At 35.1% G+C, this 27,733-nt stretch overlaps 1 protein-coding gene across 4 annotated transcripts in view; it reads right to left on the bottom strand.

Annotated features, from left to right (window-relative positions):
* Window positions 1-614: 614 nt before the first annotated feature.
* Window positions 615-27,733, bottom strand: part of LOC149786835 (uncharacterized) — an 81,575-nt gene continuing 54,456 nt past the window's right edge. For 3 of the 4 annotated variants that reach the window (XM_089977358.1, XM_089977357.1, XM_089977359.1), the window contains 3 exons: window positions 20,017-20,201; window positions 11,539-11,626; window positions 615-5,267 (listed from right to left, as the gene is read on the bottom strand). In XM_089977358.1, the coding sequence (XP_089833484.1) occupies window positions 4,451-5,267; window positions 11,539-11,626; window positions 20,017-20,164 (1,053 nt within the window). In that variant the 5' untranslated portion in view covers window positions 20,165-20,201 and the 3' untranslated portion in view covers window positions 615-4,450. The remainder of the gene's footprint in view (window positions 5,268-11,538; window positions 11,627-20,016; window positions 20,202-27,733) is intronic. The other variant, XM_089977360.1, reaches the window with a different exon arrangement.

Below are 27,733 nucleotides of genomic sequence, written 5' to 3'. Positions count from 1 at the left end.
AACAAATGGTTTAAGCTGGCAAGGATGTAAAGTTGCAGACGTTTATTTTAAATATTTTTCCTGAGTTAACTGCCGTATAAAAAAACTTTATCTACTAAACGTACGAGCCGCGATAAAGTATTGCGACTTCAGATTGCTCGAAATGGAACCAGTATTGTGTACGTGTGCATGTGTGAGATTTGGACTTTTAACGTAACTTTAACTATTTGTCAGTCATATCGCTTCGATGTCTGCATTGTTGCAGTTTATAGTGATGTCTAGCAATGGGGCATCTTGCCACAGACATGCAGCATGTTATCCCACCAAGACACATTATCCTGACACCAGGCCGACCAGTCCTAACACTAACTTCTTAATGCTGAACGCCAAGCGAGGCAGCTGTTAGTACCATTTTTATAAGTGATGATTCGGCCGGCCGCCGGGGTTTGAACCGGAACCAGTATTGGAAAAAGGATTTACAAATATATGTCAGCAAGATTTGCACCACATATTCATGTGAATGTATACAAGCGAATACATGAAAACAAAATGAAAGTTCCTATTTAGAATGGAATGTTTCTACTAGATGCTACGATGTTTCTATCGTAAATTCCATGAAATTAAGACATGTGATGTAAAATGGTTGATACACGGTAAAGTTTATTTTATTCTGAATGAATCATGAGCAAAAATATATGCGAATATACAATATCTATACAAAATATTTACGTTAATAAACGCATCAATATATTTAAAGTTTATTTATAATATTTACATATATTAATACCTGAAATTATGCACCAATTGAGGTTACCAGATACATAAGAAGAATTTATTCGCAGGCAAAGACAAAACAAAAATTATTGATGTGGTAAAGAGTATGCAGCAATTATATCATTCCCGTAGTAAACAAAGTATCCAAAATAAAGATATCATCTCCCCCACCCCAATCTCTACCTCTCTCTCTCTTTCACACACACACACACACACACACACACACACACGAACACACACACATTTCATATATTATATTATTCGTGCATAAAATGACTGACCCCTGTAAAAATATATGAACAATATAGAATCAGTTTCTCTGTCAAATATGCATTGTAACAAATCACATCTTGCTATATATAAAAAGAAATAGGACAGGCACATCTTCATATAAGTAATTAAACAAAACGTCAATAACTCAGGCATCAGTCGCTTGAATACGAGACATAACTTGAATTACTCGTTCCGTTATCGTATGGAGTATTTCCTGGTTCGCAATAATAGAGAGTGGAACCCAAAACTTGAGCCAGCAATGCTTCTAGGTTTAGGAGTTTCAAAGTATATACAAGCGATAATAAAATTAAGATCATAAAAAAACATTGTTTTGAGTTGATTGAAGAATTGACCATTTTCAAAAGTAATTTTCTAATACTTTCGGTCAAATGCAATTTAAACGAAAACCAAGTGTATCTATTGCATCAAAGAAATACTTGTTATATTCCAGAGAGCACTGCAAATATAATTATAAATTAGATCGAGCCAGAATATCACTCTAAAATCATGAATGGAGGGTTTGCTGAAATGATACTTGGAGTGTTTCAGCATCATATGTATTAGGATTACGTAAAGAGGAACAAAACCTAGCTGAAATGATATACTGAGTATATCAACATTTAAATTAGGTCTACTTAAAGAGGAACAAAACCTAGCTGAAATGATATACTAGTATATCAACATTTAAATTAGGACTACGTAAAAAGAAACAAAACCTGTCTGAAATGATACACTGAGTATATCAATATTTAAATTAGGATTACTTAAAGAGGAAAACAAACCTAACTACGATGTCGTAGCCTCAACTTGGCTGAGAATACGATATAATCCTAAACCGTACAATGGAGCACATAAAACTATTGTCAAAGACACACAAAAAATTTGACTGTAATTAGAATCTAATACCTAAGTAGATTTATGTTGTTCAGGAAGTTTGGCTAATGATACAATTATTAAGCTTTCATCAGGTAAATTATATTGGTATATTCACGCTGACCGTATTTTGTTCACCATGACAGAAAACACGAGATTCTTGCGGTAATTCGTTTTCCAAATAAGGCTTTCTATGCCATATATGGATATTCTAGGATACTTTATTCAATGCATATCATATTTACTGCGATTTGTTTACTTTTCCAATAAAGCAGCTATGGCCTTATATGGCACGCGAGAAAAGAGGCTGAAAACGGGAGTAGTTATCAGTTAAACTAATATTGTGGACGACCTGAAAGAAACTATCGAATGAAGAAGGTAAATGCCATTTCATACTTATTTCTATAATGATATGCAGAATGTCGGGTCTTACATAAGAGGAACATTTAATTTCTTTAAGTATATGTAAGGAACATGTTCAAAACATTTGATAGCAGGATGAACAATCGCTGGGTGAGAATCACACCCGGCTGCTCCATTGATACACATATGCTCATGTTAGCACCCGTCCACGAAGTAGGGGTAATACTTTTAGTGGTAAACAAGACATAGCTGAAATGATACATTACGTATATGAACATTTAAATCAAGACTATAAATAGAGGAACAAAAGTTAACTTAAGTGTTTAAAGTACTGCACATAAGTAAAAACAAAATTATGGAAGATCATCAAATATACATTTTTCTTGCTGTATTATATTAAAGTTACAGACCCGTCAAAATATTCAGACTTTTACTTTAGTATCTGGTTTCGATTTAAAACATTCTGAGAACCCGAATCACTGGAAATTAACTTTCTTTTAAACCAGTGCGATGTTAATATTGATCGAATTCAAGTGTCCGAAAGGTCTTTACTGCTTTATTTCCACATATGAATTAATTAATTAATATCACGTTTCTTTCCATACGTTCCATCGACAAAAATGGTCAAATTTGAAAAAGTATGAAAAATGAAAACATAAAATGACATTTAAATTTGTTAGCAATGTAAATATGGTAAAACGGGTTGGTGATGTTGTACTTAATGACGTCGTTTACCACACAAAGACAAGCAAGTCCTGCATTCGTCCAGGTACACAACATACGTATGGGGGAAATTTACTGAAAAATGCTTACTAGAAGTTGGTCGTTTCTACTTTTCAGGACGAAATTTGTTCTACCTATTTGCTGAGCTTTAGTCGTTAAATTCAACCCATCCAGTGGCGTCACTATGGATGTGCGGGGGTGGGGGTGGGTGGTGCGGACCGTACCGTGTGACATCATCAGAGGGGGTGACACCAAAATGACATTACTAAAGATTCTGAATGGTCTGTTGTTACTGAAGGGGGTCAATTGGGGTGACACCATGAGTTACCGCACTGGGTGACACTAACTCTAGTAAAGCCGCTGATCCTATGTCGTGATAAAGAATGCAGTTTACCATTTTCGATGTAACAACGGTGCTTAATTCAACTCCGGTTTCTGATACATTTAAATAAAAGATTTTCAATTTAAATGTCACTTATCACATAGTATAAATTCAAGTCTTATAGTTGTTAGGGCGGCGGGTTCGTAATCCATGCGTCGATGATTCGACGCCTGTTCAGGCCGGTCACTGTTAGCTACCGATACCTCGGCGAGTTCCTTGGAAAGGCACTTACCTATAAATTTCTCAGTATGACATGGCCAACAATGCTTTGAAAGTGCCGTTACAAACACTGCAGGATAAGGGAGATAACTACTGATATAGTGGGACTCGATACGCATCGTGGAGTCACCAATGACGATCTTAAGCGGTCTCTGATGGAAGAGATACCAGATAATCCAAGTAATCCACAGCGCCAAGAATTAAACATGTACGTCAGAAAGGCAAAATTAGTTCCTTCATTCAATATTACGGTATTGTTGGATTTTCTATCACAATAAGTACTAGTGGAACAGTTCATTTTTCATACGCAAGAACACCGATATAAAATACTCAGTCACACAAACTACTAGTTACAATTCTTATTTTAAGGCTTACCATGTCGTTCATTTATATTTAAGTGGAAAAAAAAAACAGCCATGAATCCACTGTTACATTGCTGTAACTTTCCGAGTGTGGGAACCGAAGATCATGACAGCTTCCGTTCTCACCAACAGGAGGACAATATATCACCGACAACTTCTAAATTGCTACGATCCTCCATACAGTAAACATTGAGTAACGGCTGTTAACCTGATGTCTTGAATACATTTTTTAATAATCACATATATAGGTGTGGTCAAGATAATGTTTAAGGTAAACGAAAAGCAAGTCAGAAACACTTGACTACCTTCATTTCAGATTTCTGCCACTAACATTACCATTTTAACTAAGTATAAATCACTGCACGTTCATTGCTGACCCTTCCATCAGTTGGAATATGATCTACAATACTACCACACATAACCTTACCAGAAAGAGACTCAGGGCCATCTGAATGTCCTTGTTAACTCTCACAGCAGTCAGTGTTATATAATCGGAATGATTTTATTTCTTTCTTGGTGGTTTTTTGTTTTGTTTTGATTTATTTTCATACAGCACATTTTGGTAGCTTTCCTCGTCATTTATTGTAACTGGTGTTGTTGCCTCCCAACTCGGTGTGGCATTGATATTTTTTGGATGTACGCCAAAGGGGAATCCTCTCTCATGTTTGGACATGTTAATGTAGTCCTTTGGCCCTCCTTTTCTCTCTTCATCTTCCATGGGTTTGCTTTTAGCATCAAAGTTCATGTAACTTTTTTGGTCCTGTCCTGAGTCCGGATCTATATACAGCTCCTCACCTGGCGTGGAGCGCATGTCAAGATAGAGTTCCCCGTCATTGTTTTGAGGTGTGCGTCCAGTGTACGGTGGCCGTTTGGCAACAGTTATTTTAGAGGGCTCCTCTGGAATAATATAATCATCATCTTCGTCAATCACAGGACAGCTGGGAGCTATTTCAAGTGGCATAGAAGTCCTGTTATCCTCCACTGAAGGAGGTGGAGGAGCATATATTGTAGGGACTGAATCTTGTTTCAAGACTGGGGGTTTCCTACTTCCCGTAGTCTGGTCAGCATTGACAGCCGAATCAGAGTTTTGTCCTTCAACGTTATAGTAATTTTCTTGGTCAGCTCCAGGGTTTTCATACAATACTTCTGGTATGTCTGCTTTTGGAGGATCCTTCTTAACTGGTATGTCTGCTTCTGGAGGATTCTTCTTAACGTACTTGTTTTCTTTTCGTTTTTGCCTATTTTCGGCATGCACATTCTTTCCCTCATCCTGCGACTCTCCATCGCTAAGCGGGCTTCGATCATGTCTCCTTCTTCTGCTGAAAAAGTAAAGGAAGGTAAATCATCCATAAAAAATAAACATTTGTCAAGAAAAGCAGAAATTCAAACTATGTAATTTAAACTTTATTATTTTGAACATGTTCTGTTACATTTCAACTTGCCAAATATAACATTTCCACACATGACTAAAATCAATTTCTTGTTGTATTTAAGATAAATATTCAAATTAACTATTCACCTCGTTCCAAAACTGGGGGGGGGGAGTATATAAAATGTATGTCTTATTTATTTACACTGCAAATATTAGATTATGTTTGGTCAAACCCGTATGAACGAAGTCAGAAGCATATCTTTCATTTTTCGCCGGCCGGGGTTCTTAATAAAATATGATGACGGCCTGTAAATTGGAAAGAAATCAACCAATTCAAACAAAGACCGCGCGAAGAGCTGTATGAGTGGCCGCTGTTACATAAATTCAATTCAATGCAGAGCTCACTAATTTTTTTGTGTGAGCAGGTATAACGGTACCAATTGCGCAAGTCCAGGTGGGCGGAGCTTAAGGTGTATGGAACATTGTATTCAGAATTAAAGAACAAAACTAGCTGTGATTGGTGCATTATGTAAGACTTGTACTTTCTGTTTGGCTTAAAAAAAAGTTGAGCCTCTTGGCAACATGTGAGTTTGTGTTAATTTCTATCTAGATCATATTTTGTATTTTTTATGATTTTTTTAAAATATGGTACACATGACTGAAAATGTGCTTGTTGTGACTAGATAACTCTTACCCCTGTCTAGTTCCAGTAGAGTTATCTCTCTTAAATGCAATGGAGTACCTGGTTATGTCATTGTCAAATTGACAATCTAGCATTGTTCTATAGGACAGCGTGTGACATGCATGCCCAAGTAGGACAGAAAGTATATTTATTTCACAAAACATTAGCATTGAGGTATATGGAAAAACAATTGGTACCGTGATACCTAAAGGAAAGAATAGCCTCACAGTGTTTCCATAGAAACGCATACATGTGGGCGGCATTTATGAACTATACTAGTTTGATGTAGGAAAACAAATGTATGCTGAACACTTTTGGTCAAATATTGAAAGTTCTTTAAGAACAAAATGTATGAAATCTTTAGAAAATAGCACAAGATGGCTTTGGATGGGGACTTTTGATAACTATAGCTATGATAGATATAGACTTGTGTTACCTGATGCCTTTATGTATGTGCTGTTACCTCCTAGATTGGAATGCATGCAACAAAATAAGTTATGTAAACATAATATAGTTGATTTTGGCCAAATATTGGCTATTGTACCTGCAAAAGATGAAAAATCATGTGTACAAAAACAACTATCTTGTTCTTGTAAGGCATGCCATAAACCAGGATAGAGAACATTCTAAGTACACTTGTAGATAGATCACTTGTACCATGTGGGATGTTCTGGCATGAGTAATTTTTAGGTAATTTATTAAGGATTTGGTATTCCTTCCCATTTTGATTTGAATTGTCCTGCTCTAATTGTCCCTTCTTTTTTTTTACACTCTCCTGCTTTGAAATTGTTCATGTAGTTAGTTCAGTTCTCTTGCATTCCCTTTTGTTGAAGTAGCAGTGAATACCAACAAACAAGAACAGTTTCCTTAAGTCAGCATTTCCCATTGGCACTTGTATAAGCCCAATTATAATCTACTATTGACTTTCAATTAATCCTATTTCTTTCTGTCAAGCTGCTCCTGTGGAATTTCCATGTTTGGTCCAACATTACAGAATGATAACCATTTTAGTCACAAAGTGCGTATTCATTCCATTCAAATCCACACTGTTCTTGAAACTTTGCATCCCATCGCAAGAATCCAAATTGGCATGAGATGATATCTGCATGGTTATGGAAGGCTGCACTCTACATGCCGGCATTGTAGAAAATATGAACTATGTGATATGAAAGAGCTGCGTCATCTTAGAAATTAAAATTACATGACTCTTGAGGTCTCCACTAAACATAGGAGTCTAAATGTTAGGTTCTCACTTTGTCAGTAATGTATTTTGAGATAATTTAATTGCAATGAAGTTAATACAGGTTGTTGATGAACTCATCTATATTACATGGATAATGTATTCAAGGTTACCACACCTTATGTATATCATTCAGTTATCTCCCTTACACCAGTCATAACATTTCAAGGAAATAAAATCTCACATTTTTAGTGACTGATTATGAAAATAAAGAGAAGATTTGTGAAGTATTATATTAGCCCTCAATCTTGATGCAAATGTAAGTAGAAGCAATTTGATAATTTCTCACAGTAAAGTTTACAAGTTTAAAAACTGATAAGGTATGTTCTGCTTGGCTCTGAGATAAGTTTCTCTCTATCTTATGCCAATTATTATTAAATTCTTATTTAGAAGAAATATACTTTATATGTATCTATATTATCTAAATTATTCACCCTTTTATATTAGATGGAAATGAACACAACTTCACTTGAAATTTGGGTCCTGTAAGGGATGTTATAGCACAGTTGCCTTTGGGCTGTCCTTGGACCTGTTGGGCCCTGCCCCATATATTTGTCCAAGGTAAGGTCATCAAACTTTCACTTCTCATTTTTCGCATTGCTGATTTTGCCACCTTTAATTCCTTTATCATAAGCTACCTCTCCCTTTTAGATAAACACTTTCCTCCTGTTTTTAACTCCATTTGATGTGCTATACTTAGTGTTTATATTTGGCATTTTTCTGTATTTTATTCCCCTAATTTCACCTCCCAATCCAAACATAACCACTTAGAAGCTGCGATTTACTATATTTGGTGACTGACTGGCTTATTGAAACAATTTTATTCACATTACAAAGGAGGAAAGCTTACTATTTGTGTTACAAAGAGGATGGGTAGGTGGACCTTTGTGTGAGGACTGGTGGTTAGTGACCTCTTGTATCTGTAGATAGTGTAAAGTGGTCAAAGCTTATACTTTATAATAAGATTGGGCCATGTCCACCTGTCTCTGATGTTAAGTTCTGCACCTACCAAACAAATATAAATTCCTTTCTTTTAGGTGAATTGTACATTTTGAAGTAGGACAGGTGCATACTATTTGGTACATTGACCTTTGACCTAGTTATTACATAATATGATATAATGTGATTTATCCCATATCACCTATGTGAAGTTCAATAATTGCTGATATGAATAAGATACAACTCATAGTTGAAAGAATTCATTTTATTTCAAAAGATGATTTTGATGGTGAAGCAAAAGTATGAAAACAATAGTTCAAACAGCTCAATGACATTTCTATACACATTCATATAAGACATAGGTTAGTACCTCATCAAATTGTTTTTCACAAGTGAGACTAAGTATATTTGTTACTTATACAGTCCCGAACTATTTCACAGATTATTGGAAAAATTAAGGTTTGCTATAGGTATAACGGTACCAATTGCGCAAGTCCAGGTGGGCGGAGCTTAAGGTGTATGGAACATTGTATTCAGAATTAAAGAACAAAACTAGCTGTGATTGGTGCATTATGTAAGACTTGTACTTTCTGTTTGGCTTAAAAAAAAGTTGAGCCTCTTGGCAACATGTGAGTTTGTGTTAATTTCTATCTAGATCATATTTTGTATTTTTTATGATTTTTTTAAAATATGGTACACATGACTGAAAATGTGCTTGTTGTGACTAGATAACTCTTACCCCTGTCTAGTTCCAGTAGAGTTATCTCTCTTAAATGCAATGGAGTACCTGGTTATGTCATTGTCAAATTGACAATCTAGCATTGTTCTATAGGACAGCGTGTGACATGCATGCCCAAGTAGGACAGAAAGTATATTTATTTCACAAAACATTAGCATTGAGGTATATGGAAAAACAATTGGTACCGTGATACCAGCACGTGAATTAGAGAACTCTAAATATCAATTTGAGAGCTCTGTGAATCAATTAGGGTCATCTCTTATTCAATAGTTCCCCAAAATTAATAAATATTGATATCGATAATTGTAGTATTATTGATATCTATAACTGAAGTATAGACCTTTCCTACTCAATTGGAGACCTCTGCAAATGAATAACAAAAATCGTTAAGCCAGTTGTAGAACTCTCTAACAGAACGAGAGACCTGTCGAAATCGGCATTGGTTCAACAAATCTATGGTACCTGGTCGTTCCGTACCCAAGTCGTTTCGTACTCAGTGGAAATTGGTCATTTCGTACCCAAGGTGCTGGTCGTTTCGTACCCAAGGTGCTGGTCGTTTCGTACCCAAGGTGCTTGTCGTTTCGTACCCAAGGTGCTTGTCGTTTCGCACCAATTAATTTACAAGTGTACAAGTATTTTCATATTTACAGCTCCCTTTTCCTAACTTAAACAAAGCATATCCGTGCAAAAAATTTACCAAACACAGATAATTACAGTAATTGTATTGTTTTCACTGTATAATAGCAACTATGTACAAAACGGAATTAAAAAAATATTCACATTGCCAGTAAGAAGAAGAAAAAAAAACGTTGGCAGGTTTAAATAACTGAATAAGTCCATTATTTTTGTATAGTTCCAATTAACAATTACTTGTCATATTTCTTGTTCTTATTTAGTAATGACTAACGTGTCCGATAAATTACAAATGGTTATCCCCTCAAAATAACTATACATTTTGCGATCTTTTGATAATGGGGCTGAATGCAGCAACAATAGAGTCGTTTGTGTAAGTTTCTCTTTTCCAAGACCCAATACTGGTGTTAATTTCAATTTTTGTAGCCTGCTTTTAAAGGTGTTGAACGTGGTATATTATACGGGCAACCAAGCCATTTTTTGGGGGAGGGGGAGACAGCCGATCGCATTGGCATACTTGTGCACATTTTTTCTCACTTTTGTTATCCTCCACATAAATGAGAGAGAGAGAGAGAGAGAGAGAGAGAGAGAGAGAGATTTAATTTGGCATTGCATTTTGTATATATTTACTTTGTTGTTTTAAAACAGACTTAATTATTTAAATAATCGAAGATATGTATGCATGCTTTGGGTACGAAACAACTCATTTGGGTACGAAATGACCAGCACCATGGGTACGAAACGACCATTGTTTTGGGTACGAAACGACTCATTTGGGTACGAATCGACTTGGGTACGAAACGACTTGGGTACGGAACGACCATGAGCCCAAATCTATAAACGAATTAAAGAGGTCTTCAGTTCAGTTACAGAGCTCTCTTATTCGTTTGAAGAGGTCCTTAGAGTGTTTCTATGCATCCAAGCCCAATTTCCTTAAAATGAAATAATAACTGCTCTCTTGATTAATTTTTGTCTCGTTTGATTGCACATGCATACGTAGATAGGCGGCGAGGCTACCTGGACACGGCTTGGATTTGCACTACCCGGTTCAAAACCGATCCGGCCGGGTACCGGCAAAATTTCCCCAACCGTCCATCCCCAACAAAAACAAATTTAGCTGCACAACAAGAAAGAGATCGGGAGACCAATACTGCAAAATACATATCGGCTTGGGCCTGAAACTCAAATAAATCAGCCACACAAATAGATTTAGTTGTGTGCGAAGTAGGACATCATACAAGGTCAAAAGAATTCGGTTTGTTTTCTCTAATATTCTAGACCACTGGCAATTGTGCGTTTATCAGATATTATACAGAGGTACGCGAACATCATTGGACTTCTGAATAAATGTCTGCATTTTTAGTGCACTAGCTTATCTGGCTGTACACTGTTCACGGTCGGGAATCTCTTAAACAAGTGTACGTACAGTAGTTTCCGTGTGGCTTTTGTTTAGTTTCCACTTCGGAAAGTCACTAATTACGTTACATGTTTTTCCGTTGGGTTGCAAAGCTTCAAGAACACATTTCTAAACTCATGAAGTATACATTTGTAACATTAGGGAGATTTTACACCGATTTTTGTTGTATTAATTCCGTCTCTTTCTATAATCAAACGTACATCTTTGACAAGAGAAATATAAACGTAAACAAATTTCACCCCTGGGGAATTCATTAGAAATGTCTCAATCCCCCCCCCCTCCAAAATCAACTGGCTGTTGCCCTTGGGTCAATACAATGTAATCAGCCCTATTTTTTTTAAATTTAAAAACAATTTCAACCAATCACCCTGTCCTGCGCGACATGAATTCATCTGTTCACAAACTTAGCTATATGAACCCCGTCGATCTATCGAACCAAGACACTACGCGAGATCATCATGATCATCTGTACAATTGGCCATTTTTAATAAATATTTGTCATTTGAAACCTTATTTGACAAAATGTAGGTATGCGAACAGTTGTGTGACAGAGGCTATCATAACTTACATTACGATGAAGACGATAATGGCCACGATAATAATGACAAAAACAATGACCCCGACTGCTATTCCGGCTTTTTGTCCGTCGTTCAATCCTGCAAACAAAAGTAGTTTGTTATTAACAGATAAACAAGGAAACTTGTACAGTTTAACCTACCTTAGTCTAGATGACTTAATTAAAATATCCATATACTTCAATGCCCTCTCTCGCCCTCTGTGCTGAGAGAGAGAGAGAGAGAGAGAGAGAGAGAGAGAGAGAGAGAGAGAGAATATGGTTAAAGTTTTCGTTCATGATGCACCACAATGTGACACCACTTAGTAATGCAACATAGCAACGTCATTCTGCAATACAAAGGCCTTAATGTTCTGATAACTAGAATATTAAACTTGTGTCCATTTTTAGATAAACAAACTTACCAAACGATACAGTATGCCACTCGCTGCAAGTCGTGACATATAATAATATTTAACACTGTTTTGTTAAAAACAGTGCGCGTAATTTGGCTCTGTTGAAAACACGAATTACACAGGATCTATAAATAGATGTTTACATATGCGTTGACAATTAGTAATATTAATCGCAATAATAAGACTTAAAATGGCGAATATGGCGTAGTTTCTCAGTGACTGATGGGATATGGAAGTTTCGAAAAGAAATCTGTGGATTCCCATTGGTTGCATGAGGTCATGTGAATATACTTAATGCGATGAAAATCAATAGTGTATGTTGTCACACGAGGTCCATCGCGAAATATAATCGCAATATACGCTGCATATACGGAGAACATTAAGCGTTCAGTTACATTCCGATTTTTGGAGTCATTCACACTTCCTGTGTTCCTGATGTAAGTCTGCAGACGTGTTTTATGTTGTACTTAGATATTTCTCAAGAGGAAAATCATTTGTTTTAGACTGTTCAGTGGAGATAGAAAGTGCTTCATATTTAAAAGATAATAGTATTCTGGAACTGTTACAAATTATTCGAAAGAATTCTGGACAACGTCATCTTGACCACGTTACAGTGCTTGGAGGACCGGTACATTTCCGGTTTTGAAATTCATAAGGGATTTTTCGTTCGTTGAAGACTTTCATAACCCTTATAAGGAGTAGCATAGATCGAATTCAAAATACTATAAGTTCCTCTCACGTTGTCAGTTATTTTGATAATTAAATTGTTTGTTAAGTTGCACAAACTAATAGATTTTGCGTCTTTTCTGTTACTTAAGTTAGTGACCATAGAGTCGTAACACAATTATTTATTTTACTCTTGCATTCAACCACTCAGAGCTCGGAAAGGATCGATAAATCCGAAGACAATGAAAAATCACATTCAGTTAATGTATATCCTGTAACATTCAACAAAGATGACTAAGTCTATTTGCATTACAATTATGTGGATAATACATATCTATATAGCAGTTTCATAACTTTTAAATTATCTCGTATTATATGTGTTGCACAGTACACGATCATTCTTGTTTTGTTTTTTTAACCTAAGATTAAAGGACTACTCCACTTCTCCGTAAACCATACATGTCGGAGATATATTTTAAAAACAAAGGTAACTTAACTTTTCCATTAACTCCATATTACTATATCCGCATACTTCACCGCCACAGAGCAAAACAACTATTGCCATTTGCAAAAACTTTTACCTGTTATTTCAATGGCTAGCGAAATCGTTCTAGTCTTTACCAAAGATTAAAATACAGGTTTTGTAGCTTGCTCAGAGAGGCGCGTTTTTATTAGAAGTAAACGGTCCACTTCTACTGAAATAAATGTGGCTTGCTCAGAGACACGCTTTTTAACAGAAGTAAACGGTCCACTTCTACTGAAATAATGTGGCTTGCTCAGAGATACGCTTTTTAATAGAAGTAAACGGTCCACTTCTACTGAAATAAATGTGGCTTGCTCGGAGACACGCTCTTTAATCGAAGTTAACGGTACATTTCTATTGAAATGTATTGTGGCTTGCTCAGAGAGGCGCTTTTTAATACTACTGAAACGTATTGTGGCTTGCTCAAAGAGGCGCTTTTTAATAGAGGTAAACGGTCAACTTCTGATGAAACGTATTGTGGCTTGCTCAGACAGGCGCTTTTAAATAGAATTAAGGTGGTGCTATACCGTTTCGCATTTTGCATAGGTTAGGATTTTAAAGAAAAAGAATTTCCCCGGCTCTCCTCACTGGTTTTACTGGCTATTTAAAAAAGAACTTGTATATCTTAGGTATAATGCAAAGAACCTTTAATTCCCTTTATTTTGGTGTATGATTGATGGGTGTACTATGGGTTATAGAGTATACAGCTTGGCCTTACTTCAAATATGCACCTTTCAAAAAAGTGCTAGCTCTACTTGGTCATTTTCACTTCCTGAACTTCAGAGGTCAATTGTATAAAAAAGAGCCGATAACTTTTTTTTTACATTTTATATATTTGGTAATTCATTCATTGCACTTTCAGAAGCTGGCATTGTCTAGTCTGGCAAAATTCATTTTCCCTATTTTAATAGCTACTATGTATAGTGCACTTTAGACTAATTCAGACTGATTTTTTAACACAAGGGAGCAGTCATTTTAGTTAGCAGTGTACTTAAATCATGTAAAATTTCCAAAAGTACAATATCCAAAAGAAATATCATCCACATTACATTAATGTAGCATAGAGATATGCCAACATTCTCTCCACTGTGCATGTTTTAAATGCGAACTACTTCACCTTACATACATCACTCTCTCAGAAGTACATATTATCTGGTGAGCGCCACCTAAACGGTCCACTCCACTGAAACGTACTGTGGCTTGCTCAGACAGGTGCTATTTAACAGAAGCAAACTGTTCAATTCTACTGATATATTTACAGGTATTTAACAGAAGCAAACTGTTTAATTCTACTGATATATTTACAGGTATTTAACAGAAGCAAACTTTAATTCTACTGATATATTTGCAGATATTTAACAGAAGCAAACTGTTCAGTTCTACTGATATATTTACAGATATTTAACAGAAGCAAACTGTTCAATTCTACTGATATATTTACAGGTATTTAACAGAAGCAAACTGTTCAGTTCTACTGATATACCGCTCCGGTGGTCTAGTGGTTAGAGCGTCAGCCTCGGATGCGGGAGGTCGTGGGTTCGATCCCCGGCCGAGTCATACCAAAGACTTACAAAAATGGTACTAACAGCTGCCTCGCTTGGCGCTCAGCATTAAGAGGTTAGTGTTAGGACTGGTCGGCCCGGTGTCAGGATAATGTGACTGGGTGGGACATCATGCTACATGTCTGCGGCATGATGCCCCAGTGCTAGACATCACTATAAACTGCCACATTGCAGACATCGTAGCGATATGACTGAACAATTGTTAAAGCTACGTTATAAATCCAAATCACATCACATCTACTGATATATTTACAGGTATTTAACAGAAGAAAACTGTTCAATTCTACTGATATATTTAGAGGTGTTTAACAGAAGAAAACCGTTCAATTCTACTGATATATTTACAAGTATTTAACAGAATCAAACTTTAATTCTACTGATATATTTACAAGTATTTAACAGAAGCAAACTGTTTAATTCTACTGATATATTTACAAGTATTTAACAGAATCAAACTTTAATTCTACTGATATATTTACAAGTATTTAACAGAAGCAAACTGTTTAATTCTACTGATATATTTACAGGTATTTAACAGAAGCAAACTGTTTAATTCTACTGATATATTTACAGGTATTTAACAGAAGCAAACTGTTCAATTCTACTGATATATTTACAGGTATTTAACAGAAGCAAACTGTTTCACTCTACTGATATATTTACAGGTATTTAACAGAAGCAAACTGTTCAGTTCTACTGATATATTTACAGGAATTTAACAGAAGCAAACTGTTTAATTCTACTGATATATTTACAGGTATTTAACAGAAGCAAACTATTTAATTCTACTGATATATTTACAGGTATTTAACAGAAGCAAACTGTTCAATTCTACTGATATATTTACAGGTATTTAACAGAAGCAAACTGTTTAATTCTACTGATATATTTACAGGTATTTAACAGAAGCAAACTTTAATTCTACTGATATATTTGCAGATATTTAACAGAAGCAAACTGTTCAGTTCTACTGATATATTTACAGATATTTAACAGAAGCAAACTGTTCAATTCTACTGATATATTTACAGGTATTTAACAGAAGCAAACTGTTCAGTTCTACTGATATACCGCTCCGGTGGTCTAGTGGTTAGAGCGTCAGCCTCGGATGCGGGAGGTCGTGGGTTCGATCCCCGGCCGAGTCATACCAAAGACTTACAAAAATGGTACTAACAGCTGCCTCGCTTGGCGCTCAGCATTAAGAGGTTAGTGTTAGGACTGGTCGGCCCGGTGTCAGGATAATGTGACTGGGTGGGACATCATGCTACATGTCTGCGGCATGATGCCCCAGTGCTAGACATCACTATAAACTGCCACATTGCAGACATCGTAGCGATATGACTGAACAATTGTTAAAGCTACGTTATAAATCCAAATCACATCACATCTACTGATATATTTACAGGTATTTAACAGAAGAAAACTGTTCAATTCTACTGATATATTTAGAGGTGTTTAACAGAAGAAAACCGTTCAATTCTACTGATATATTTACAAGTATTTAACAGAATCAAACTTTAATTCTACTGATATATTTACAAGTATTTAACAGAAGCAAACTGTTTAATTCTACTGATATATTTACAGGTATTTAACAGAAGCAAACTGTTTAATTCTACTGATATATTTACAGGTATTTAACAGAAGCAAACTGTTCAATTCTACTGATATATTTACAGGTATTTAACAGAAGCAAACTGTTTCACTCTACTGATATATTTACAGGTATTTAACAGAAGCAAACTGTTCAGTTCTACTGATATATTTACAGGAATTTAACAGAAGCAAACTGTTTAATTCTACTGATATATTTACAGGTATTTAACAGAAGCAAACTATTTAATTCTACTGATATATTTACAGGTATTTAACAGAAGCAAACTGTTCAATTCTACTGATATATTTACAGGTATTTAACAGAAGCAAACTGTTCAGTTCTACTGATATATTTACAGGAATTTAACAGAAGCAAACTGTTCAATTCTACTGATATATTTACAGGTATTTAACAGAAGCAAACTGTTTAATTCTACTGATATATTTACAGGTGTTTAACAGAAGAAAACCGTTCAATTCTACTGATATATTTACAGGAATTTAACAGACGCAAACTGTTCAGTTCTACTGATATATTTACAGGTATTTAACAGACGCAAACTGTTTCATTCTACTGATATATTTACAGGTATTTAACAGAAGCAAACTGTTTCATTCTACTGATATATTTACAGGTATTTAACAGAAGCAAACTGTTCAGTTCTACTGATATATTTACAGGAATTTAACAGAAGCAAACTATTTAATTCTACTGATATATTTACAGGTATTTAACAGAAGCAAACTGTTCAGTTCTACTGATATATTTACAGGAATTTAACAGAAGCAAACTATTTAATTCTACTGATATATTTACAGGTATTTAACAGAAGCAAACTATTTAATTCTACTGATATATTTACAGGTATTTAACAGAAGCAAACTGTTTCATTCTACTGATATATTTACAGGTATTTAACAGAAGCAAACTGTTTCATTCTACTGATATATTTACAGGTGTTTAACAGAAGAAAACCGTTCAATTCTACTGATATATTTACAAGTATTTAACAGAAGCAAACTGTTTGATTCTACTGATATATTTACAGGTATTTAACAGAAGCAAACTGTTTCATTCTACTGATATATTTACAGGTATTTAACAGAAGCAAACTGTTTCATTCTACTGATATATTTACAGGTATTTAACAGAAGCAAACTGTTTAATTCTACTGATATATTTACAGGTATTTAACAGAAGCAAACTTTAATTCTACTGATATATTTACAGGTATTTAACAGAAGCAAACTGTTTCATTCTACTGATATATTTACAGGTATTTAACAGAAGCAAACTTTAATTCTACTGATATATTTACAGGTGTTTAACAGAAGAAAACCGTTCAATTCTACTGATATATTTACAAGTATTTAACAGAAGCAAACTGTTTAATTCTACTGATATATTTACAGGTATTTAACAGAAGCAAACTGTTCAATTCTACTGATATATTTACAGGTATTTAACAGAAGCAAACTGTTTAATTCTACTGATATATTTACAGGTGTTTAACAGAAGAAAACCGTTCAATTCTACTGATATATTTACAGGTATTTAACAGAAGCAAACTGTTCAATTCTACTGATATATTTACAGGTATTTAACAGAAGCAAACTGTTTAATTCTACTGATATATTTACAGGTGTTTAACAGAAGAAAACTGTTCAGTTCTACTGATGTATTTACAGGAATTTAACAGAAGCAAACTGTTTAATTCTACTGATATATTTACAGGTATTTAACAGAAGCAAACTATTTAATTCTACTGATATATTTACAGGTATTTAACAGAAGCAAACTGTTCAATTCTACTGATATATTTACAGGAATTTAACAGACGCAAACTGTTCAGTTCTACTGATATATTTACAGGTATTTAACATAAGCAAACTGTTTAATTCTACTGATATATTTACAGGTATTTAACAGAAGCAAACTTTAATTCTACTGATATATTTACAGGTATTTAACAGAAGCAAACTGTTCAATTCTACTGATATATTTGCAGGTATTCTTTCTACATTTGCATTAGGCAACTAAAAGCGTAATGTTTACTTTATTTTGTTCCATTAAAAGATCAAAACATTTGTCTTGACAGTGTTAGCTGTAAATGCCCCACCCTTGCAATGTTTTTTATTTTTTTCAGAGCCGCTGAGGTCTCCAATTCACGTTCGCTTGCAACGACCACATTATCTTTGTAGCATAATATGAACATTGTTTCATTACAAGAATAAGTAATTTTCTACATTAATGTCACGACATTAAAATTCATTTACATCACTGAAGTATAATGGAAAAAGAACATGGGAAATACTGTCACCCTGTCTATTCAGCAATAGTGCAACGAAAATAATCAGACTTAGCATAATTTAGGCATAATTTTAATTTGATCGTTTTGTAATTCCTTCAAATTTATATCAGTTTATGGATTATAAATATCTTGTCAATAGTTGAGTATCCTTCGCTAAAACCACTCTGACAAATTTCAATCAAAGTTACATCTTAAACGTATGATTTCAAGCTATTGTTTAATGCAGATGTGAAATAATAGCACACGGCAACTCAGAAATGTAATACTCCGTTAGTTTTCTGGCGTATTAAGGGCCTCCATTGTTTGTATAGACTGGAACTGTAATTCCATTGACCCAACATTTTGGTTGAACACATCTCAAATATAATATTATCCAGTTTAACGTCAAGAAACAATTATGCAATCAGTGCGAATTGTAACTTATAACTAAACACTGGATGTTATGAAAAATGAACATTAATTAATGTAGCGATGCCTACATCACCCTAAATGTCTCGATCTAGGCAGGCTTACCTAGGCATAGAAAACATCACATTACGTGGTTCGACCAAGACAGGCTTACACAGACAGAAGACATCACACTACATGTCTCGATCAAGGCATATTGACATAGACAGAGAAGACACCACACTGCATGTCTTGAACAAGGCAGGTTTACACAGACAAAGAAGACATCAGACTACATGCCTCGATCAAGGCAGGTTTACAAAGGCACAGAATACATCACATTACATGCCTCGATCGAGAAAGGCTAACATAGACATAGAAAATATCACACTACATGCCTCGATTTCGGTAGGTTTACACAGACATATAAGACCTCATACTAAATGCCTTGATCAAGTCAGGTTTTCAAAGACATAGAAGCTATCACATTACATGCCTCAATCTCGGTAGGTTTACACAGACATAGAAGACCTCACACAACATTCCCCGATCAAGGCAGATTTACATAGACAAAGAAGACATCACACTGCATGCCTCGATCAAGGGAGGCTTACAAAGGCATATAATATATCACACTATACGCCTCGATCTCGATAGGTATGCACAGACAAAGAAGACCTCACACTACATGGTTCGAACTGGGCAGGTTTACACAGACTCCCACTACGTGCCTCGATCAAAGCACGTTAACATAGACATAGAAGATATCACGCTACATGCCTAGATCAAGGCACGTTTACACAGACATATAAGACATCACACTACATGCCTCGATCAAGGCAGGTTTACATAGAGATAGAAGATATCACACACAAAGAACTGGGATCTAGCTAAAGATACTGCTATATATAATTGTTGTTATAAAAGGCTTTCTAAACAGTCCACTCTAAGCTCGCCTGAAACGTACATTAGAACTACTACTACTACTACTGATGATGATGAAAACGATAATGTAGTAGTACTATACATACCAGTCGTGGTGACAGACGTTTCTGTAGAAGTTGTTGTAGCATTTGTAGTCGATGTTGTGGTTTGTATTGTCGGTGTTGGTGTCGGTGTTGGTGTCGCTGTTGTCGATGAGGATGTTGCAACGCTGGATATCTCGCTCGTGTTTGACATTATTTTTGTTTATACCATCTTAGGTTCAATTCTTTGGCTAGAATAAAAGAAAATATCGTATGCATCATATACGTGATAAAATAAGGGGTAACATAAACAAGTTAAAGTTGAAAGCATGCCACACTATGATTTGGAATGGTAAAACGCAAATAATGCTGTCGAATACCAGTATGTTTCACACCGTTTGATTTCTGAACACAGTATTGTGATGCTAAGGTTGAGAGAGCCTCGGGTTCATCACTTGACTCAAGTGTTACAGCATGCTATTGACTCTCTCTCTCTGTTTCAATCGCGGAAAAGATGAGTGTAATGCACAGACAGTGCACCTGTCCAGGATAAATAGCAACAAAGTCTGCAAGAATCTTGCAATGATTGGCACACGATGTCGGTAAAGGGACTGGTTAATCGATTTAATGATTGTCATAAGGAGGCAATAAGGGGACTGGTTAATTGATTGAATGACTGACATAAGGTGGCAGTAAGGGGATTGATTAATCGATTGAATGATTGGCACAAGCTGTCAGTAAAGGGATTAGTTAATCGATTGAATGGTTGACACACGCTGTCAGTAAAGGGATTGGTTAATCGATTGAATGAGTTCATATTGTTATGTATATTTGATTTAATTATATCTGATTTAATATATATATTTATTTCAATTTAATTGTTTGATCGTCAGTTTTAAATTCTTTTATTTTTCATTACATGCTATTGTAATGTAAATTTATTCACTGGAGATGATACTTTTTCCAGAAAATAGTTTGATCTTCACTGTTCGTTTTAGTAAACACAAGGTGTTGGCCTAGATCCTGACCTTGATTCAAAATTAGTAGCAACCACATAAATAAGTTCTATTTTTATTTTAAAATTATTGGTTGTTGTCGAAGTCATGATAGGACTACTGATTTAAGATGTAAACAATTTTTTGATATTTTATTTCTTAGAATAAAATGAATGGATCTTATCAAGGACATACAGGGGCTACGTGATTTATTTTAATATATGTAAACATGACCACGCGACCCTTATCCGGGGTGTAAAATCCAAGTTTCAAACCATCGTATTAGAGAAGTAAACATAGTTGGGTTTTTTCTTTACACTGGAAAGTGTTGTGTCGTTTTGAGTTATTTCAAATTATTTGGATTCAAAAGGAATAATTCTTTTTTCCTGGAAAATACGTGTGCTCATATGAAATTACTGAACAAGGACAGCTTTTATAAAAATGTATTCGGATTTCCAAAAGCGGAGTGATAGTTATTGTTTCTACAAGGAACTGTAGACTTCAAGACTACAGATTACATCATAAGTCATCGTCTTCCATCTTCGATTCTTCGTCGGGACTCGAAAATGAAATCATCAGAACATTTTAGTATTAATACAACTAAAATTTTATTCGTGGATTATTCAAGGATTATTTTTGGATTTGATTCTTAAAACCGTAAGTTCATATTTTTTCATTTTTACAGAATTTTTCCAGGGACATGAATTCTTATATTTTTTCAAAGCTTGTTGTTTTCACTCTTTCTTGTGTTACTGTTTATTTGAGCCTAAAAACGTAACATAAGAATATAGGACAAGTTCCGATCTTAGTGATCTGAACATCCTATTCAGTATTTATAGGTTACTACATTTGTATAGGAAAATATGAACGAGGTGTTAGGATGGAATACTGCACGACCTTGGGAATGCAGTATATCCTTCCGACAAAACGAGTTCATATTTTCCCATACAAATGCAGTAACCTTTTTATTATAAGCTCATTTTTTTTATTCTACCTAAGGCTTAATTATATAAACAAAATACAATACAAGAAACAACGTAAATGAATGCATGCCGTATTCCAAACTAAATACACAAGCGCTTATTTATCATTACACAACAACATAATTACTGCGCAAATAACTCCGCCCAGATAAGTTTGAACATAGTCGCGCGCTTGATTTTCGAAAGAAAATGGCGTGTCTAGCTAAAATTGAAATTTGGAGTCATATTGTGAATGAATGTAAATTGCAACAACTTTTCCATATGATCTGGAATGAATAGATTTTTGTATTTTTCTCGATTCGAGGAAATTTCGTGATTATGGACTGGATTTGTATGTGACAATTCCACATGAAATACATGGGATTGAAGAAGCCAGGGAGAAGCGTGTTGACATCTGCAAATGTATTTCTGTTTCTGTCACTGAATGTTTGAAATCACAATGTGGGAAAAATATGACGTCTTTCAATTGCAATTATCAAAAAGACGCTATGGAATTTAATGCTTATTTCATTTTGAGTGCAGTAAAGAGGATATAATTGCAATTATCATCGAAATTACAGTACAATTTCGAAATGTGTAATTCAGATTGAGAACCTATGACATTGCTCATTTAATTCTGATTTGCAGAACTAAGAAAGTACATTTTGCGGAAATTCAGGATGTAAAACTGTAAATATATATTTTTTGCCATTCTTATCACCAGCTAAAGAAGACAGTATATGACTTGCCACTTGTATGTTATTTGTAAGGACTTTATCTTGCGTCTGTTACATATTATAGCTAGCCTAAATCCGAAACATTGTATCAACGCGGAATGTGCCAAAGCAGCTGGTATGTGGCAATCCACGAAACATGTTTTAGTTCATTCAGAAACAAATTTAAACAACCACAACGTAAAGCGCCTCTTACGCGAGTGTACATGATTTGTTTACAAATCAAAAGTGCTGGCGTCTGCGTCCATTGTTTGTTTACAATAGAAAGTAGTTCCTTTATGCACGTGAATGCTATGTGTGCATTGGCGCGAGGGTTCAATAACGGGTAATACTGCACGATTCTGACAATGTAAAGTTAACGGGGGAAAAATGAGCATTTAATAATGAGCATTATGGACATCAAAATGTTACATATAGGTGTTCAGCGCTAAGGACTCCTCAGTTAACATACACCATCATGCACAGTCTGTGTCTGAAACCAGACTTTCTTTGTGATAGCTGTTAGTCAAGTAGATATCAACGAGTGTTAACATTTGCAAGTAAAAATGATTTTATGTACACTCATACCCGAGGATTCTGAAAGAAGCCTTCCAATATTCAAACCTTAACCACAACGATGACGTCTGATTGGCTAACGTGATATCACAGCAATATTTTGAGTATAGTTATAATCAGAGCATGGTTTTCTTTAAATACTGGGGTACGGTTTTGTTCGTTACACTTAGCTCCTCAGGTTAACGTTATTCCTGTCATCGACTTGTTGTAGTAGACTAAGCAGGGCAATATGAGTAGCACAGGCATCGGGGTACTCGATTATAATTACGATTATAGGGGTTGATTACGATTAGGATTAAGATTACCCATTCGTTATTGTAACAGTCAACATTCGTGGTATTTTGTTTATGGAACTTTATTATTTTTACAATTATTAAAAATATAATTATTGATTTTATTTTTGTCGTATTTGTTTGTAATCATGGTTACACTGGCAATAAAGGACGATTACGATTATGATTACAGTTTCTAAAATCGCTGATTACAATTAAGATTACAGCTCAAACTATACTCGATTACAATCGATTACGATTACAATCGTTATCGGCCCCATACCTAGATTATAAATTGTGGCCAGTTCGATTGTCAAGGGGAAAGTAACTTAAATTAGAACTCTAGGTACAATCATATATGTTATAACGCATTGAGCAAATGTCGGATATCTGATTCACTTTAAAAATAAAGAAGATTAATACAATTGCTGTGCAATTTTCTGCCAATAAAATTTCATCCACAAATGTCACACAGTTATAATTATCAAAATGTAAATGCTATTAAATATTTTACCACTCACAAGACAGAGCTGATTCCACTTAATTTCACATGAATTTTTTTCCGAATGTGCTGGGGTTAAGATGTTTATAAAATAAGGCTAATTCATGTATATATCCCAAACGTTAAAATTATATATATATATATATATATATATATATATATATATATATATATATATATGACACATACCGTATATACCGGATATTCAGTATATACCGTAAAGTATATAGGAAACATACCATATATACCACTTATAATTCAACTGCAAATGACATAGACCGTAATCTACCGTCACATAATGCGCTGACAAATCAGGGTCCATATTGTTTGCTCTACTATTTACTCCAAAGAAACTACACAGACCCACAACTGCCGGCGCATAATTCGACGGTAGATCTTAGTCTATACATTTTGCAACTGGCTTCTGCTTATAAGCGTTTACATAAAGTAAGCAATATTAACAAAGTTTCCCGCTAGCAGTTATATTATTTTTTCCTGTATTCGGCGGATAGATCAAGCAAAATAAATCCTATTCAATATAAACAAGAAGGCTAGTAGGGGATAGTTTTCCTAATAACTGCCATTTAAGACTTTCTGATATTACAGTAATTCCTTTTTCTATTGTATGGCTCTAAAATACGGTGTTTCGAACGCGCCAAAAATCCTTTACATATGACACGTACAACTGTGTCAAACTCTACATAAATTATATAAGAAAATTCTGTCATGTATCTTTTATGGTGAATTTGGCTGACCCCCCCCCCCCCTTTTTTTTTTAGATTCAACAAAGCGTGGTAAATTTGGAGTGCTAAAAGAGTGTCCAATAAATTTAATAGGAAATCATGCCTTATTTACAAACTTCTGTATCAACCAAAGATGAAAAATGCTTTTAGAGTGACATGGTTTGTTTACGCACAAAACAGTTTGAATATCGTAGGTTTTTATCATTTTTTGGTTACTGCAGACATCTCCATCCGCAAGTTGGTTATTATTGAAACACGGTTTCAAGATCAATTACTACTGTCATCGAAGTCAAAAGACCAGTCCAGCTCTAGGAATAGAATATATTTATCATTTAAATCATTATTTCGCTTGAAAAATATCTGATAGATTTACTGCCTAAATACAGATTCCGTGTATATTCAAAACTTTATATTTCACCTTACTGGTTGAAGAGCTTAAATGGAATGCCATAAATGGTGAAAAATGTTTTATTTATTTAGAAGGAAAAGTGAGCGATGAAATTAAATTTTCTATTACTTTGCCCAACTCTTCGTCTTTATACCTTATTGGTCATCCAAATAAATACATGCCGATAAATCTACTAAATACAAATTAAGGATTGCTTTCATTGAATATTCGTACTTTTTGGTAAAATGTTAATCACTTCCTCGTCCTCATCGACATTAACAGCTTTCCTAAAAACCTGAACTGCATGTGTTCTTCGAAAAATGTTTCCTCCCTTTTTCTGTTTTAATCCAAATGATTGTTTTCAGGTTATTGTTCTATACTTTGATTCTTTTTCCTGTTTATTACTGATTATAGCTGACAATCTTGCTTTATTATGTACAAGACCGATTGTAGCTTTTACTGTCTTTTCATATTTGTAACACTTTCATTTCTAATTCTGCTGACGTTTCTGATATTTGTATTCTCTCACACTACGAACATTTCCCGCGAGAATAAAGAAACGAATCTAGAAAAGTGTGTGGGGGGGTGGGTGGGGTGGGGTGGGGTGGGGTGTGATTTGAATTTTTAACATAGCTTTAATAATTTTCCAGTCATACCGTTAATATGTCTGCAGTGTGTCAGTTTATAGTGATTTCTGGCACTGGGGCATCATGCCACATATATGTAGCATCATTCCCACCCAGTCACGTTATCCTGACACCAGGACGACCAGTGCTAACACTAACCTATTAATGCTGAGCGCCAAGCGAGGCAACTGCTAGTACCATTTTGATAAGTCTTTGGTATGACTTGGCCGGAGTTCGAACCCGCGACCTCCCGCATCCGAGGCGGACGCTCTAACCACTTAGGCCGGCGTTTTAAAAAAATCGATAATTTTTTTCTTTAAAAGTATATCTTACTCTCCCTCGTGTGTTCGAGATATATTCAGATTGGCCTTATATCTCGAACTATGCACATGCTACATTAATTTCCCCAAAACGTGTTATGCAAAGGTTATTTTTTAAAATAAAACTATTCATTCAAATGTCGAAGACAACCATATTAACGAAGTTAGATTTGATTATACAACCAAACTTGGTGTTTTACTTGAAAATATATGGTAACAGTGTGCAAGAAGCGATTGTGTTTAAAACCCTTACCTGTGAGAGGGTAAGGAAGTTTGTTTGTTTGTTGTGGGGTTTAACGCCATTTTTCAGCACACGATAGGCTATGCATGGCGGCCAGTATTAATGGTGGAGGAAGAACCAGGTAAAACCTCAGAAAGAACCACCAACCCACGAGAAGATACTGGCAAGCTTTCTCACATACCCACATTGGCCGAATCCTAGACTCGAACCCACGCAGACAGAGGTGAGATGGCAGTGATCATTAACGGAGAGCGCTTTAGACCACTCGACCACTCGGGGCCCCAGTAAGGAAGTCGTCATAGATAAATGCACACAATCTAAGTATACTTAACAACCCAGTATCGTACACAAGTAACAGTATATCAGCTCAATTCGCAAATATCTTTCAGTTGATGCCACTAAAACACTTGTGTGTTCATTAGCACTTTCAAGACTGGACTATTGTAACTCAATTCTGTCTGGTTCATCTCAATATCTACTCCAGAAACTTCAAAAAGTTCAAAACACAGCTGCTCGGATCATACTTAGAGTACCACGATCAGAGCACACCTCCCCGCTGCTCTGTACCCTACACTGGCTATCCATTCGATCCAGAATTAAACACAAAATTTGTTCCCTGTGCTACATTTCACTGTCGGACTCTAGTCCAACATACCTATCTGACCTCACCCATGTGTACACACCAGCAAGATACTTACGCTCCTCCTCTGACAATCGTAAACTCATTATTCCAAGTATGAAAACAAAGTCATATGGACAGCGTTCTTTTGCATACCAGGGCCCAGCAACGTGCAATGAATTGCCCACTGAACTTAGACACAAAGACACAGTGATCACATTCAAGAGGGCTCTCAAAACTCACTTATTTCGACAGCAAGAACAAACTTAAAGACCTAATAATGTTTCCTACCTGAAATATTCTCAGCATGTTTTTTTTATTTTATTTTTTAAATGTTTTTTTTTTAATTTCATGTTGTTTGTTTTTGTAATAATATTATTATGTTTCTTATCTTATAGGTGTTGTCTAAAGTTGTAAAGCGCTTAGAGCTTCTAAAGATTAGGCGCTATACAAAGTCCTCATTATTATTATTATTATTATTATTATAAAGTAACGTAATACATGTACCACCATGTCGGCCAGTTATGCGCGTCGGGTAATTCTGCGCAACGATACGTCATTTCTGTAAACATTAGATCACGTGTTTTTTTGGGTCAAAAAGCCATTTTGTATCAAGAAAGAACGTACGTACTTTAATTAAGAAAAGTGATATTTATAAAGTGTACAAAAATATCCCACATTTTGACTCGAACGCGTATGAAAATGTAATTTCTAAATGTCAACATGAAGACCCACTACATGATCTACTTTAACCTGCAACCCAGAAAATTCTATTTACTATGTATCTTTTAGAATCATACAAATAAATACATTATTTGAACGATGG

This window comes from Sinohyriopsis cumingii, chromosome 12 (genome assembly GCF_028554795.1).
Source record: "Sinohyriopsis cumingii isolate HCF-2022 chromosome 12, ASM2855479v2, whole genome shotgun sequence".
Taxonomy (NCBI): Eukaryota; Metazoa; Mollusca; class Bivalvia; order Unionida; family Unionidae; genus Sinohyriopsis; species Sinohyriopsis cumingii.
Note: the sequence above shows the minus strand (reverse complement) of the source record. Positions and strands in the feature narration are given on the sequence as shown.